The sequence below is a fragment of the Anoplopoma fimbria genome, chromosome 14 (assembly GCF_027596085.1).
Source record: "Anoplopoma fimbria isolate UVic2021 breed Golden Eagle Sablefish chromosome 14, Afim_UVic_2022, whole genome shotgun sequence".
Lineage (NCBI taxonomy): Eukaryota > Metazoa > Chordata > Actinopteri > Perciformes > Anoplopomatidae > Anoplopoma > Anoplopoma fimbria.
In genome coordinates, this window is record NC_072462.1 from 4,121,393 (window position 1) to 4,135,300 (window position 13,908).

General features: G+C 37.1%; 2 protein-coding genes across 5 annotated transcripts in view; both read right to left on the reverse strand.

The window, feature by feature from the left end:
* The window catches only part of tnpo1 (transportin 1), a 74,647-nt gene that overhangs the window by 19,038 nt on the left and 41,701 nt on the right, over positions 1-13,908 (reverse strand). For 2 of the 4 annotated variants that reach the window (XM_054612365.1, XM_054612364.1), the window contains exons 1-5: positions 7,031-7,132; positions 6,800-6,914; positions 3,527-3,602; positions 2,936-3,085; positions 1,455-1,561 (exon numbers count right to left, since the gene is read on the reverse strand). In XM_054612365.1, the coding sequence (XP_054468340.1) occupies positions 1,455-1,561; positions 2,936-3,085; positions 3,527-3,602; positions 6,800-6,904 (438 nt within the window). In that variant the 5' untranslated portion in view covers positions 6,905-6,914; positions 7,031-7,132. Of the gene's footprint in view, positions 1-1,454; positions 1,562-2,935; positions 3,086-3,526; positions 3,603-6,799; positions 6,915-7,019; positions 7,133-13,908 lie in introns of those variants that run through there. The other 2 variants (XM_054612362.1, XM_054612363.1) reach the window with 2 other exon arrangements.
* Positions 9,613-11,655, reverse strand: LOC129102755 (lysosomal membrane ascorbate-dependent ferrireductase CYB561A3-like). The gene is made up of 5 exons (XM_054613024.1): positions 11,469-11,655; positions 10,829-11,037; positions 10,580-10,734; positions 10,227-10,383; positions 9,613-9,618 (listed from the first exon to the last, which is right to left on the reverse strand). Exons 1-5 carry the CDS (start codon positions 11,653-11,655, stop codon positions 9,613-9,615), a joined length of 714 nt encoding a protein of 237 aa, XP_054468999.1.

Consider the following 13,908-nt stretch of genomic DNA (forward strand, 5'->3'; position numbering starts at 1 on the left):
AAAGAGAGGCCGTCCGTGGTGCCACAAGGAGAGCCATTTTTTTTTTCCTGACACATCTCTTCCTTAAATTTCAGACAGTACAGTGAAATATATTCCTGCTGGAAGGGAGGAGAGATCCTGCCGGGATCCATTTCCTGCCCTTCAACGATGGCAGTTTAACGTGTCGCCTAATTTGTTTGTGGTCTCCGATGTAATGAATCCGCTTTCCCTATAGTGGCTGATGTCACAGGCACATGCAGCTGACAGCATATTAATGACCATGAGTGTTTATGCGAGCCGAAGTATGGGTGCGGCACCATTACGCCCATCAAATGATCCAACATCCACAACAAGCTACTGTATGGTGATTCTAGTTGTTGCACTGGTGCATTTATCCAACATTTCAACGCAGTTACAGAAGCTGATATGATCAAAAGACGCAGAGCATAAAGCACTTCTGCGTGATGCAATCAAGAAGTGATAAAAAGCAGAGATATATTGCAAAATGCAAAGAATTGGAACATAATGGACTAAAGAGAAAAACAACATGCAGTATAAAACAAAAGCCACGCTGCATTGTTTGCTGCTGATATGAAAGCTATCTGGGTGATGATGTGCACCAAGTCAGAAAATGGGGTCATAATGGTTCTCTGGTCAAAAAGGATAGAAAGAGAATAAATGATTCCATGTTGAATAATCTGCAGTGGTGGCTGCAGCTCCAGCTGTGAGACTGCCTTGAGCTCATCTGGCCAGCAGGATGTGATCCAGATGCTGCTTTATAGCCGACCCAGCTCTATTCCCTTTCCACAATAAATAGATAAACAAACAAACAGACAGGCCTGCTTATAGCCATAAGTGCTCCTTACCACACGACCACCAATGTGCATTAACTTAATCTCTCTCTCTCACACACAGTTATGACAAAAAGAACTAAGTAATATTTAAGAAACCAAATGATACAAACAACTATATCACCATAATATCCAAATATTGACGGTTATCTCTAAAATATACTGCCATATAGATCCTGGCTTTGCTGTATTTCATGATTTAGGTCCAATGTTTGCAGATTAAGCTGCCTGCGGGGGAATCATAGCATATCAGACATGTTTAATTTTAGTATGTGGACAAATCCTGACAGTTCCCTGTAGAGTGGAAAGAGAATAAATGAATGTGTCCATATTGAATGCTAACTGTTGTTGTCAAATTAATAATAAATATGATCTAATATCTCTTATTTATGCAGGTGGTTTCTCTCAGTTTCATTGTTGCCATTTGCTCATACGTCCCTCTCTTTGCATGTAACCTTGTAAAAAAAGATTTTCATGATCTTTTCTACAATATAGACAACACTAACATCTGTATGGGGGACATCTTTTACGATATGATTAAAAGATACGATATGAAGTCGGCCCTGACAATCAATTTACCACAATCATAAGACCCGACCTATATCTCCCAGTGTTTATCCTCACCTCACACGTGTTGTAGTCCTCAGAATCCAACAGCAGGCAGAGTTTAGGTAAAAGCCCCGGCCAGTTTTGTAGCTCTCCCTTGGAGGCGATGGTGGTGATGAGGATACCTGTAGCAGGAAGGATGAACTACTGGTTACACTGGTGTTACAGAACTACTAACAACGCACAGGCACTGCTTACTAAACTATCGGTTTTCATCAGACAGATATCATAGTTCCACTTAGCAGTAATCAGAGGGTCCTTTTCTGTTGCCGCCGTGTAGAATGAGTTTCATACTGTAAACACTCATTATTAAGCATTGGCCAAATGGACTAATGTTTTAAGCAAAAGTTAAGATTGTATTTGTTTACACAAGGAAATGGGTAGATGTGATATGGATGTAGAGAGCCATCAATTCCACTTAAATTGTAATTTAGTAATGAGTTGCTCAATAATATATATTTTTTTATTTTGTTAGAGATGAAATCTTTATATAGAGCTATATATTAGAATATTAGCCGAGCTTTGAGTTGATATTGGTTGTTGTGTACCTCAGTGGTGGGGTAATGTATTGAGTCCCATTGTGAGTAGAAATGTTGTATGTGCATTGATGTATTTACTGTTGTTTAATTATTGTCTGAAATACAAGGAAAGAGCAGCTACTGTTTAAATACTGTAGGTAATGGGGGTCTAAATAAACGTAAACTTTGTGATAAAACCAAATCCAATAACATAAGCAAGAATCATTACACACAATACGCGTTTCTAATCCATTTGTGTCGATACGTTCCATATAAATACACATTCAGTTAATAAGTCACAAGTACAGGTCATGTGTAAACATGTGGAGATGTCAGCTTGTTTCTGCATCGTTAATCAAACGGAGACGATTGAAAACAACCGTGATTCATCTGTAAATGTGTCGTACGTGACTGAGAGCTGAGACATCAAAAGCTGGCCTCAAACATGCTGATGAGTTCTGCTCTCCGTGCTAATAAGGCTGTTTAGCATATATTCATGAAAGAGGTGTTGTGTTCAGGGGCCTGCTCTAATAAGGAATGATACACATGACGCAACATTTCTATTCCTGTCCTACAAAAATAATGAAATAACATCTAATATATATATAAAGGAAACTCAATCTCAAGTTACATGTACGTCAGGATATCAATATCTGTTCAATATCAGCCGGAAGTAATTAAGTATTTATGACTAATAAGTAATATATTTAAAAGGTATGCTCACAATCCATTACCCTGCTGTGTCTATATCTACTGCAAATAATTGACATTGCCCCAATAATTGATGTACGCAGCTGTAGCATCAATGTGACAGTGTGTTGTGTCAGCAAATAAACAAATATACAGATAACTACAATGGACAGATACTGCAAGCTACATCCCGGAAAAACTGGATATTTTTCCTTTGTAGATAGGAACACCCCAGAAACGACGAGTGATCAATTATTGCAGAATCTTATAAAGCGATTACATTCCACTTACCTACGGTGGCCCGGATGAGGGGAGAGGAGTCTCCGATGTTTTGGAGGCACTCGCTCTTGATGAAATCAGACACGCCATTAGGGAAGTTCTGATAGTGGGCTTTCACATTGTTCTTCAGTATCAGCCCACTCAGGGACCGCGTGGGTTCATCTTGGGGGACGGGGTGGAGAAAAGACAATTAAGAAAATTGTGTAAATTGGTAACTAACTGGACTTATTATTGAACTCATTTCTAAACATTTGTGTCTTGTTGCATTTGTACTAAGAGCAGTAGTGCAACGGCATCCTAGACTGTCTTAACACCACTTAACATTTCGTTCATCTACCGTGCAAAGCAGTCAAGCCAAGAGTTGAGTGGTGCCAGGAATTAGGTTTAAAATTAGAGTGACCCATATTCAGAGTGCCACATCATCTCTGTGGCAAAGATGCCATCGGGTCACCCGAGTCACGGCCAAACAGACCTGTCTCTCAGCAGTTACATGAAAGTGACATGTCTGACGTTCACTCCGTCCAGTACAATCGGATGATCCAGGAACACAGTACAGAGAGTGCAACAGAACAAGACATAGAAACAGACAGACAGAGCGCTTACCTTCTGATTTTAACTTTGTCAGAACAAATATCAAATAGTTGTTAAAGTCTGGATACTGGTTGAGCTGCTCAAGTCTCTGGGGAAAAGTGGTTGAGGAAGACAAGTTGCTAAATGTATGTATGGCATGTTTAAAGGTTAGGAGCACTGCAATCTATAACATGGTAATAATGGTAAAAAACTGATTATTTTCACCTGAAGATATGTAGAAAAGGCAGAAGTTCATGTGGTGGTGCAATGTAGTAGTATAATGCTGTGTGTATGTGTGTGTGTGTGTGTGTGTGTGAGGGGACAGGGTGTATGGCTGTAAAGGGGGGGGTCATAAATATGTCATACGACGGGACAGAACACTGTAAGTACTCAGACAGATGGCGTATTTAGGGCTAGAACAGCGGGTTGTCTATGAGTTAATGATGCGCCGCATATGAAGCGTTACATAAGCAAATCATTTAAGATCAGCGTGCAGACAGTGCAGATTTATTATTATTATTATTTATATAAATGTTAGATAGATACAAGCACATCTTCCACATAGCTCTTTAGATATATTTTAGTTTTAAGAGTGGACAAATGCTCTCTCAAATGTGAAAAAGAATGGAGTTGCATCCAGGTTTCTCATTTGTGTTTAAGATAAGATAAAATAAGATAATCCTTTATTAGTCCCGCAGCGGGGAAATTTACAGGATTACAGCAGCATAGGTTATAGTGCAAAACAAGAGACATAGTAAAAGAAAAACAAGATAAAAAAACAAGTATTATAAATAAGCAATAAAAACAGTAAAGAATCCACAATAACTGAAATATTATAAATACAGACAGAAAACTATTATAACTATAATTGCACAGTGTATTTTTATTGCAAACCTGATTTACTGATGCTCAGTAAATCAGGTTTGTCAGAGGATTTATATGAATCAGATATCAACTATAACCTATTATTTGAATAGACCCAAATGTCTCTTTCGGCGCAGGCTGAAAACTCACCTCTTCAAGAAGTACTACCCTGAGCCTTCCACTTAGCACTTATTGTAATCTTATTAGTTTGTTGCACTTCTTGTATTCGTATTAGTTTGTTTCTGCACTGTACTTTTGCTCTGGTTTATGCTTTTAGATGCTTGTTTAAGAAAGGAGATGCACTTATGACTTCTGGTGACTAGTAGTTCTCTTGAATACCTATGTTGAATACACTTATTGTAAGTCGCTTTGGATAAAAGCGTCTGCTAAATGACTGTAATGTAATGTAATGTAAGGTAGATATATTTTAGCTTTAAGAGTGGACAAATGCGCTCTCAAATGTGACATAGCAAGTGTAAAAAGAATGGAGCAGCATCCAGGTTTCTCATTCGTGTTTGATGCTCAGTAAATCAGGTTTGTCAGAGGATGTATCTGAATCAGATATCAACTATTATTATTGAATAGACTCAAATGTCTTTTTTTCCCCCCATTGTCCTGCAACAAGAGAATTGCACATTTTTGGACCCTTGTGCATTTATGAAAAGCAGGCATTATTTAGTGTAACAGCCTGACATATATTTTGAATCTTGCATGCATCATGACCTCATCATTAATAAAAAAAAAACATGACATAATTGTTACTTTTTTTGGTGATATGCATGAATATCAAAATGAATTGCATATTTTTCTATAAGCTGAAAAAAAAACAGTGTTAGATTGTGAGTGACAGCTGGGGGTTTTATTTTGTGCACAATGCAGGATTTCAGACTTTCAGACTTTGCAGCTGGTTTATGCTTTTAGATGCTTGTTTAAGAAAGGAAATGCACTTGGATGGACTAGTAGTTCTCTTGAATACCTATGTTGAATACACTTATTGTAAGTCGCTTTGGATAAAAGCGTCTGCTAAATGACTGTAATGTAATGTAGATATATTTTAGCTTTAAGAGTGGACAAATGCGCTCTCAAATGTGACATAGCAAGTGTAAAAAGAATGGAGCAGCATCCAGGTTTCTCATTCGTGTTTGATGCTCAGTAAATCAGGTTTGTCAGAGGATGTATCTGAATCAGATATCAACTAAATGACTGTAATGTAATGTAACTATTATTATTGAATAGACTCAAATGTCTTTTTTCCCCCTATTGTCCTGCAACTAGAGAATTGCACATTTTTGGACCCTTGTGCATTTATGAAAAGCAGGCATTATTTAGTGTAACAGCCTGACATTTCTTTTGAATCTTGCATGCATCATGACCTCATCATTACATAATTGTTACTTTTTTTTATGTAGAATTATACATAAAACACAATATGCATGAATATCAAAATGAATTGCATATTCTTCTATAAGCTAAAAAAACAAAAAAACAAAACAGTGTTAGATTGTGAGTGACAGCTGGGGGTTTTTTTTTGTGCACAATGCAGGATTTCAGACTTTCAGACTTTGTAGCTGGTTTATGCTTTTAGATGCTTGTTTAAGAAAGGAGATGCACTTATGACTTCTGGTGACTAGTAGTTCTCTTGAATACCTATGTTGAATACACTTATTGTAAGTCGCTGTGGATAAAAGCGTCTGCTAAATGACTGTAATGTAATAATGTAATGTAATGTCTTTTTCCCCCTATTGTCCTGCAACTAGAGAATTGAACCCTTGTGCATTTATGATTTAGTGTAACAGCCTGACATATATTTTGAATCTTGTGTGATATGCATGAATATCAAAATGAATTGCATATTTTTCTATAAGCTGAAAAAAAACAAAAAAAACAGTGTTAGATTGTGAGTGACAGCTGGGTTTTTTTTTTTCTTGCAACTAGAGAATTGCACATTTTTGGACCCTTGTGCATTTATGATTTAGTGTAACAGCCTGACATTTCTTTTGAATCTTGCATGCATGTAATGTCTTTTTTCCCCCTATTGTCCTGCAACTAGAGAATTGGACCCTTGTGCATTTATGATTTAGTGTAACAGCCTGACATATATTTTGAATCTTGCATGCATCATGACCTCATCATTAATAAAAAAAAACATTACATAATTGTTACTTTTTGTATGTAGAATTATACATAAAACACAAGTGTGATATGCACGAATATCAAAATGAATTGCATATTCTTCTATAAGCTAAAAACAAAAAAAGATTGTGAGTGACTGCTGTTTTTTTTTGCACAATGCAGGATTTCAGACTTGCAAAAAAAACACATCAATCTCAAAATCCCATTAATGCACGAGCAACTCATGCACGAGACGACGACGTGCTCTCTGCTGACGTCACCAGGGCTCGTTGCAACACACACAACACACACAAAAGGAAAAAAGGATACTTGCTGGACGGATCTCTGCGTGGACGTGTCGGGGGACTGGGACTCCTTCAGCAGCTGCAGGATCTGCTGGAGACCCTGCTCGTCGGGCTTCCACTCGCACTCCATCTTGCTCGTACTGCGGATAAAGAAACCTCGTGAACGCGCTGACGTCACGCTGCCTTTGACACATATAAAATGGGTTTTTATGTTTGTATATATATATATTGCAAATGACGTTTACCCGTTCTCTACCTGGCCAAAGGTGTCCGAGTGAAGTGGAGACTCTCTGTCTGTCGGTGTCGGTCTGTCACGGGCCTGGAGCAGCACTTACATCCGGGTTTTTTTCTCTCTCTTCAGACACACCAGGCTGGCAGACTGGCGACGCGCAGAGCCGTAGAAAGAGACAGTCGCGTCACCGGAAGTTGAAAAAACGCTCCGGGTGGGAGGGAGGAGGAGGGGGGGTTACGTGATCCACGTAGACGGCTACAGGAAGTAGTTTGAATAAGAAGATATAGGTGGAAATCGGTTCATACATTTATTTTTATTTTTTTTATTAATTTATTTACAATATCAATATAAAGAAAGGAGATATGACGGCTCTGGAAAGAATTTTAATTTATTTATTATACATCTCTTCTTTCTCCACAACAGACACATTTACACCATTTATGTTATTTATTATTTATTACAACAAAGAAAGTGGCCAGAATAAAAGCTGTCTGTTGTCCAGTGAGGGGAAAATATTGTTATTTATGCATATTAACTAACCCACCTCACTATTGTTGAACTCCATTGTGAATCATTTTTTTAATTAATTTATTTACAATATCAATATAAAGCAAGGAGATATGAAGGCTCTGGAGATTATTTTAATTTATTTTTTCTTTCTCCACATCTCTTATTTCTCCACAACAGACACATTTACACCATTTATGTTATTTATTACAAAAAAGAAAGTGGCCAGAATAAAAAAATATTGTTATTTATGCATATTAACTAACCCAAATTAGAGGTCAATAAATGTATTTATTTTTAATATCAATATAAAGCAACGAGATATGATGGCTCTGGAGAGAATTTTAATTTATTTATTGTTTTTTCCTATTTTCTTTCTCCACATCTCTTCTTTCTCCACAACAGACACATTTACACCATTTATGTTATTTATTACAAAAAAGAAAGTGGCCAGAATAAAAGAAATATTGTTATTTATGCATATTAACTAACCCACCTCACTATTGTTGGACTTTTATTTTTAACTCCATTGTGAATCTTTTTTTTTATTTTTTATTAATTTATTTACAATATCAATATAAAGCAAGGAGATATGAAGGCTCTGGAGATCATTTTAATTTATTTTTTTCTTTCTCCACATCTCTTCTTTCTCCACAACAGACACATTTACACCATTTATATTATTTATATTATTTATTACAACATAGAAAGTGGCCAGACTTGATATTTTCCTTGAATCGGTTCAAACAGAGACACAGAACAACGAGATATGAAGGCTCTGGAGAGAATTTTAATTTCTTTTTTTCTTTCTCCACATCTCTTCTTTCTCCACAACAGACACATTTACACCATTTATATTATTTGTTATTTATTACAACAAAGAAAGTGGCTAGACTAAAAGATGTTTCTACTTCATGCAAATCTGAGAAGTTTTGACAGAAACAGTAAATATTAATCCAAACTTTGATATTTTCCTTGAATCGGTTCAATCAGAGACACAGAACTGCGTTTTTTCTTTTCAAATTAGTGCTCAATAAATGAATTTATTTACAATATCAATATAAAGCAACGAGATATGAAGGCTCTGGAGAGAATTTTAATTTATTTATTGTTTTTTCTTTTTTTCTTTCTCCACATATATTTGTGTTTAGAGAAAGTTCCACAACAGACACATTTACACCATTTATATTATTTATTACAACAGAGAAAGTGGCCAGAATAAAAGATGTTGGTTGTCCAGTGAGGGGAAAATACTGCTATTTCCTATGCATATTATCTAACATCTTCATTATTGTTGGACTTTTATTTCTAACTGCATACTGTTTTGCACTTCATACCCCAATATGAATCTACTTCATGCAAATCTGAGAAGTTTTGACAGAAACAGTAAATATTAATCCAAACTTTGATATTTTCCTTAAACAAACCAATTGGCTTTATTGCCTAAACCTAAGGAGATTGAAGACAAACTATCATGTCCCTACTATATACTGATGAGTTACTGCTGTGCTGTGTTGACCTCTAGTGGTCTGGGCCTGTAATACATTCGGACATAACAACGCTCAGTTTAGTTACATAAGTGACTTCTGAAAATACACTGCTGAGTCTCCTAAACATTTTTACATTGTTAATACCATACCACAATAACTATATTACCAAATTAATTCAGAGTTACCAGTAAAGTCTTTGTGTATTACTTCTTTTAATGCTTTTTGTAGCTTCATACTTTTCAGAGGTTTGTTATTTATTAATTTTGGCGCTTGTATTTTTTGTTTCGTTGAATGAGCTGCTGAAGAATCTCCTGAACAAGATTAAAATGAAAGAAGAAGAAGAAGAAGAAGAAGAAGAAGAAGAAGAAGAAGAAGAAGAAGAAGAAGAAGAAGAAGAAGAAGGTGTTGACCAAACCAAATGAATTGCACCTTGAAATTCCCTCATGTGGTTATTACTCTTCAGTTTATTCAATTCCCATTTTTCATTTCATATTGTTTCAACCTCTCAAACAAATCATAAGGTAGAGTGTGAACATTAGACATACAAGCATTTTTGTAAAGCTGTCACAAAGGTACTGAACATGCATTTCTGTCTTAATTCAACTTAACTCAGCTCTGTATAAGAGAAAATAAAGATTCACTAAATTAGTAACATAGGTCATCATGAATTAGTTATAAAGAAGAACAAATAATCTATGAAATATGTATATTTTTAAATCGTTCTACCTTGAATACTGCAAACTACAAGGATTCTGGGAATACTGGTACTTTCAAGAAAACTTCAAACAACATTAAAACAATATTGAAAGTCATAAATCAATTATTAAACAACATTTTCTTTTTCCTTTTGCCTTTGTAAGCATGTTAATCATGGAAATACAATGTTTTCGTCTTGTTGGAATGAAAACCTGCATACTGTGTGTTCTCCATGGCACATGGATGTCTTCCTGCAGTGTTTTCATGTGCTGTTTTCACTGAGTAGAAGCTGTAATTAAAATTATGTTTAGATTATTATCTCACTCAGAGTGTTAAAGCACAGATACAGAATGAACCAATTATGAAAACTGGAAGCACAACTAATATAACTGAATATTGGCAGAACAAAACAAGACATTCTATCCCAGTGACATGTTAGCTTTGTTCCAGCAACTTATTAAATGTGCCATATGTCAACATGTAATTCAGGACAATAATATGATCCCTGTTATGTCATCCATACTCACAGGAATACTTTCATTTTCTGATTCCGGCCGCTGCCAGCTGTTTTTGGACAGGATGCCAAAGACGACCAAAACAAAGGCCACAATGAGGATCCCCAGGGAGTTTGCAAACTTTGCCTCTGCAGGCAGTGAGCTGTAAGGTTCACCACTGACTCCATCTCTACAGCAGATGGAGAAATTAAGTTAACAAGTTAGATTTCTTATATGGTTCATGTTCTTTATTGGCATATTGATTTATAATACTCCTGTGTCATGCTTTTGTTAATGTTAATGTAAGATTGCATGTGGTTTTGGCTGTTTCCTGTTGAAAAAAAGAAGACATTGTGTCGCCATCTGCTGGATATCTGAGCACTTACAGAGAAAAGAACAGGTTCTCGGTGATACCACTGATGCAAGAGGTCAGACTGAGGATCAAGATGGCTTTACCCATCCAGATGTGGACGGGTTTCAGGTTGCTGCGGAACGGCAGCGGAGAACAAGGAAGCAAGAAGCCGGCCAGACCAAGAACCCACTAGAAGCAGAAATGACAAAAAAAGGTAATTCTTAGCGTTTTCTCACAGTTTCCTCTAGTAGATTTAGTATAACTCATTCCCTTTAATCCTTACCTGGAATGCAAACATGATCACAGTACAGATGCCCACCCAGCTGTGCAGAGAGTACATGTCGGGGATTTGTAAGGATCTGTGGTAGTCGAACACGGCACACAGGCCCAGGACGGACAGGAGCAGAGCCAGGAGCATCAGGCCGGCGTGCACCAGCTTCCAGGTGTTCTTCTTCTGCTTCCAGGTGAACGGCATGCGAAACACAAGAACCGCTGCACACACAGAGTCCAGAAATAAATGATGTAAACGGTGCATTTATTAACAGTTATTTTCACTTACATGTTATGTTTTAATCATTTAGTTGATGCACTCAAGTGAAGAGTTTCACGAGTTCAATTTATGCATAGATTTATTTAAGTTTTCTGGGTATTATTATGCAAAACTAAATTAATAACAAAATCCACCAGCTTTAATCAGTTTTACTGAGAGAAAATACCTCCGAGCTCAGTCAGCCGCAGTGAAAAATAATTTAAGCTGAGACGACTTATATAATAATTTAACTTAATGAAGATCAACTGCTGGAACTCTCTTTCATTCAGAATTGTTTTAGTACAATGTGTTTGAACCAAGTGTATACCTACTGCATTGTCTTAAAAAACAACAACAACAACAACAACCTCATTACTACGGTGCATTAACTCACCATTGCCATACAGAACCACCAGTCCAGCCACCATGAGGACAGGATGCCAGTTGAACTGCAGAGCTGAGCCGTCCCAGGAGAAGCCACCGTGCCAGTGTGAGCTCCAGAAGCTCACAAAGAGCAGACAGAGCAGGCCCAAACACAGACACGGCACGTAGGTGACCCAGAAAAACACAGACGGACTCATATCTGTGAGTTCAGGAGGGAGGTGAGCACGATGAATAAGCAGCACACAATGTACTGTCATGAGTAGAAAATATTAAATTAAGCCATTAATCACAGTGAAATTATAATAAAGAAGTAGCAAAAGCAAAAATACTGAAGAAAAGCCTTCTACATAGTGTCAAATACATATGATATTACTAGATTATTGTTACTGATGTGTTCAGTTGCATTTTATTTAGTTGAGGTTAATCTCTAACAATACAAAATCTCCAATCTTATAATGACAATTCTGGCCTAACTAAATAAAAACACTTTTTCGTAAAAAATATCTGTTAGTTCAGTTAGAGTATTGCATGCAGCCTTTCATGAAACATTTTACAATAATGAATAATGCTTTACAATTGTGAAAAATGAATGATGATTTCAGAAAATACTTCAATATGGTAATTGTGTCAATTACAGACTAAAATAACTTGAAAATAATTAGATTTTAGTAGATTTAGTAGAGTAGTAGTTTAAGCCTGAATTAGTAACTAGTAACTAAAGGATATGCAGTAAAAAGAGTGATATTTACCTCTGGATTGAAGTGAAGTAGAAGTATGAAGACGAGTGAAATGAAAGTAAAGTAAGTACCTGAAAATTGTTCTTAAGTACAGTACTTGCGTAGTTGTACTTACTTATTCAACCACTGCTCAATAAACAAAGAACAATATCTAAAACATTTTTTTACAATTACATGTCCTTCCTCTGAAACTAGCTTTTAAAAAACAAACTGTCCATGTCGTGAGTCTCTCTCCTTAATATTCATCCTGTTTCTTTACTCTCTTTGTACCTTAAGATTGGTCCCTCTCAAACCAAAACCATACCATCAAACCTCCCGTTGTTCCGCATTTGATCTCACGTCCATTCAGACACAACAGATCATCTTCGGAGCCTGCGTCAGGAAGTGTTTGTGATGTTGAATAAGTCTTGTGGTTAGGGGAGGAATGGTTTAAGTTGGATGAGGTCTGGTTTGTTGGAGGCTTGTGACAAAGAAAACTGTAACAATTACACACAAAAAAAGCTTTCACAACATAACTCGCTTTTTTGCTTGGTCATGTTGATTTGCCACGGACTCTGGATCTGGAAATTTATCACAAAGTAGCCTGACTGTAACATAAAAGTATTTGTAAGGCATATTTATATGTAGCACAGAATTTAAGAAAGAGATCTGGGGATGTCAAGCTTTTAAAAAAATATTATTATGCATTCAATCATATAAAACTCCACCATTTTAAAGTGAGATTTGGTTTGCTTTCTCCCACCTTGACAATGTTTCATTGATGACTTGTAATAAACATGAGCCACCACAAGCATGTGTTATATCACTTCCTCTCATGCAGATACAACACGCTGGGTCACATGCATTGTTTTTGCAAGGTACTATGATTTATTTCAATATTTTTTCTTTTTCAAAACAACCATGTGTGTGAGAGGGACCTTCTTTGCATGTCATCTAATATTGCACAGACCTCCAGCAGGAATAAAAGCCTCCACTGTTTAGCAACAATCCTGAGACCCAGACCGAAGCAGATGATCACAGAGGGCCAGTCACGCAACGAGAGAGACGCCAAACGACACGTGTAACCTGATTTCACCTCGTAATGACAAAAAGAGAGGCAGGAGGTCCGTGAAGCTGGGAAGGCATCAAGATATTTATGTCATGTTAACAGAATTCCATAAAACACTCAATGTATGGTTAGATTAAGAACTTTATTTAGACTTGCTTGTGACAGCAGCACAGAGAGTGGTGAACACATGAACAAAGATGTTCATCTACACATCATAAAGCAGCACGGTAATCGGAGCACTCAGAGCCATGTTGTGCATGATTTGCTTGAAACAGATGTTTTCATCGTCCTCATCCTCCACGAAGACGGACAGAAAGCGATCAGCCTCCCAGGGCACTTGCTGGGTCTGAGAGGCCAGCACGCGGACGCCTTGGACGTCTTTCCTGAAGATGAACTTCTTGTCTCCAGGGAGCACGGACGAGATCTTGTCCTGGCCTCCGGACTGGGAGGCGATGAAGGTGTCGAGCTCCACGGCCTTCTCCGTGACGAACACTCGAACATTCCTTTTGCTGTAGTTGCTCATCTGGCACGCAGTGTTGACGAGGTTTCCCATTGCGTGACGTCTGTTGTGACTTCTACGACGGGTCAGATCTGCAGGTTTTAGCTTTAGGCTGTAAGAAAAAAAATATATTTATGGACATATAACAATTTTATGTACTAAAAAA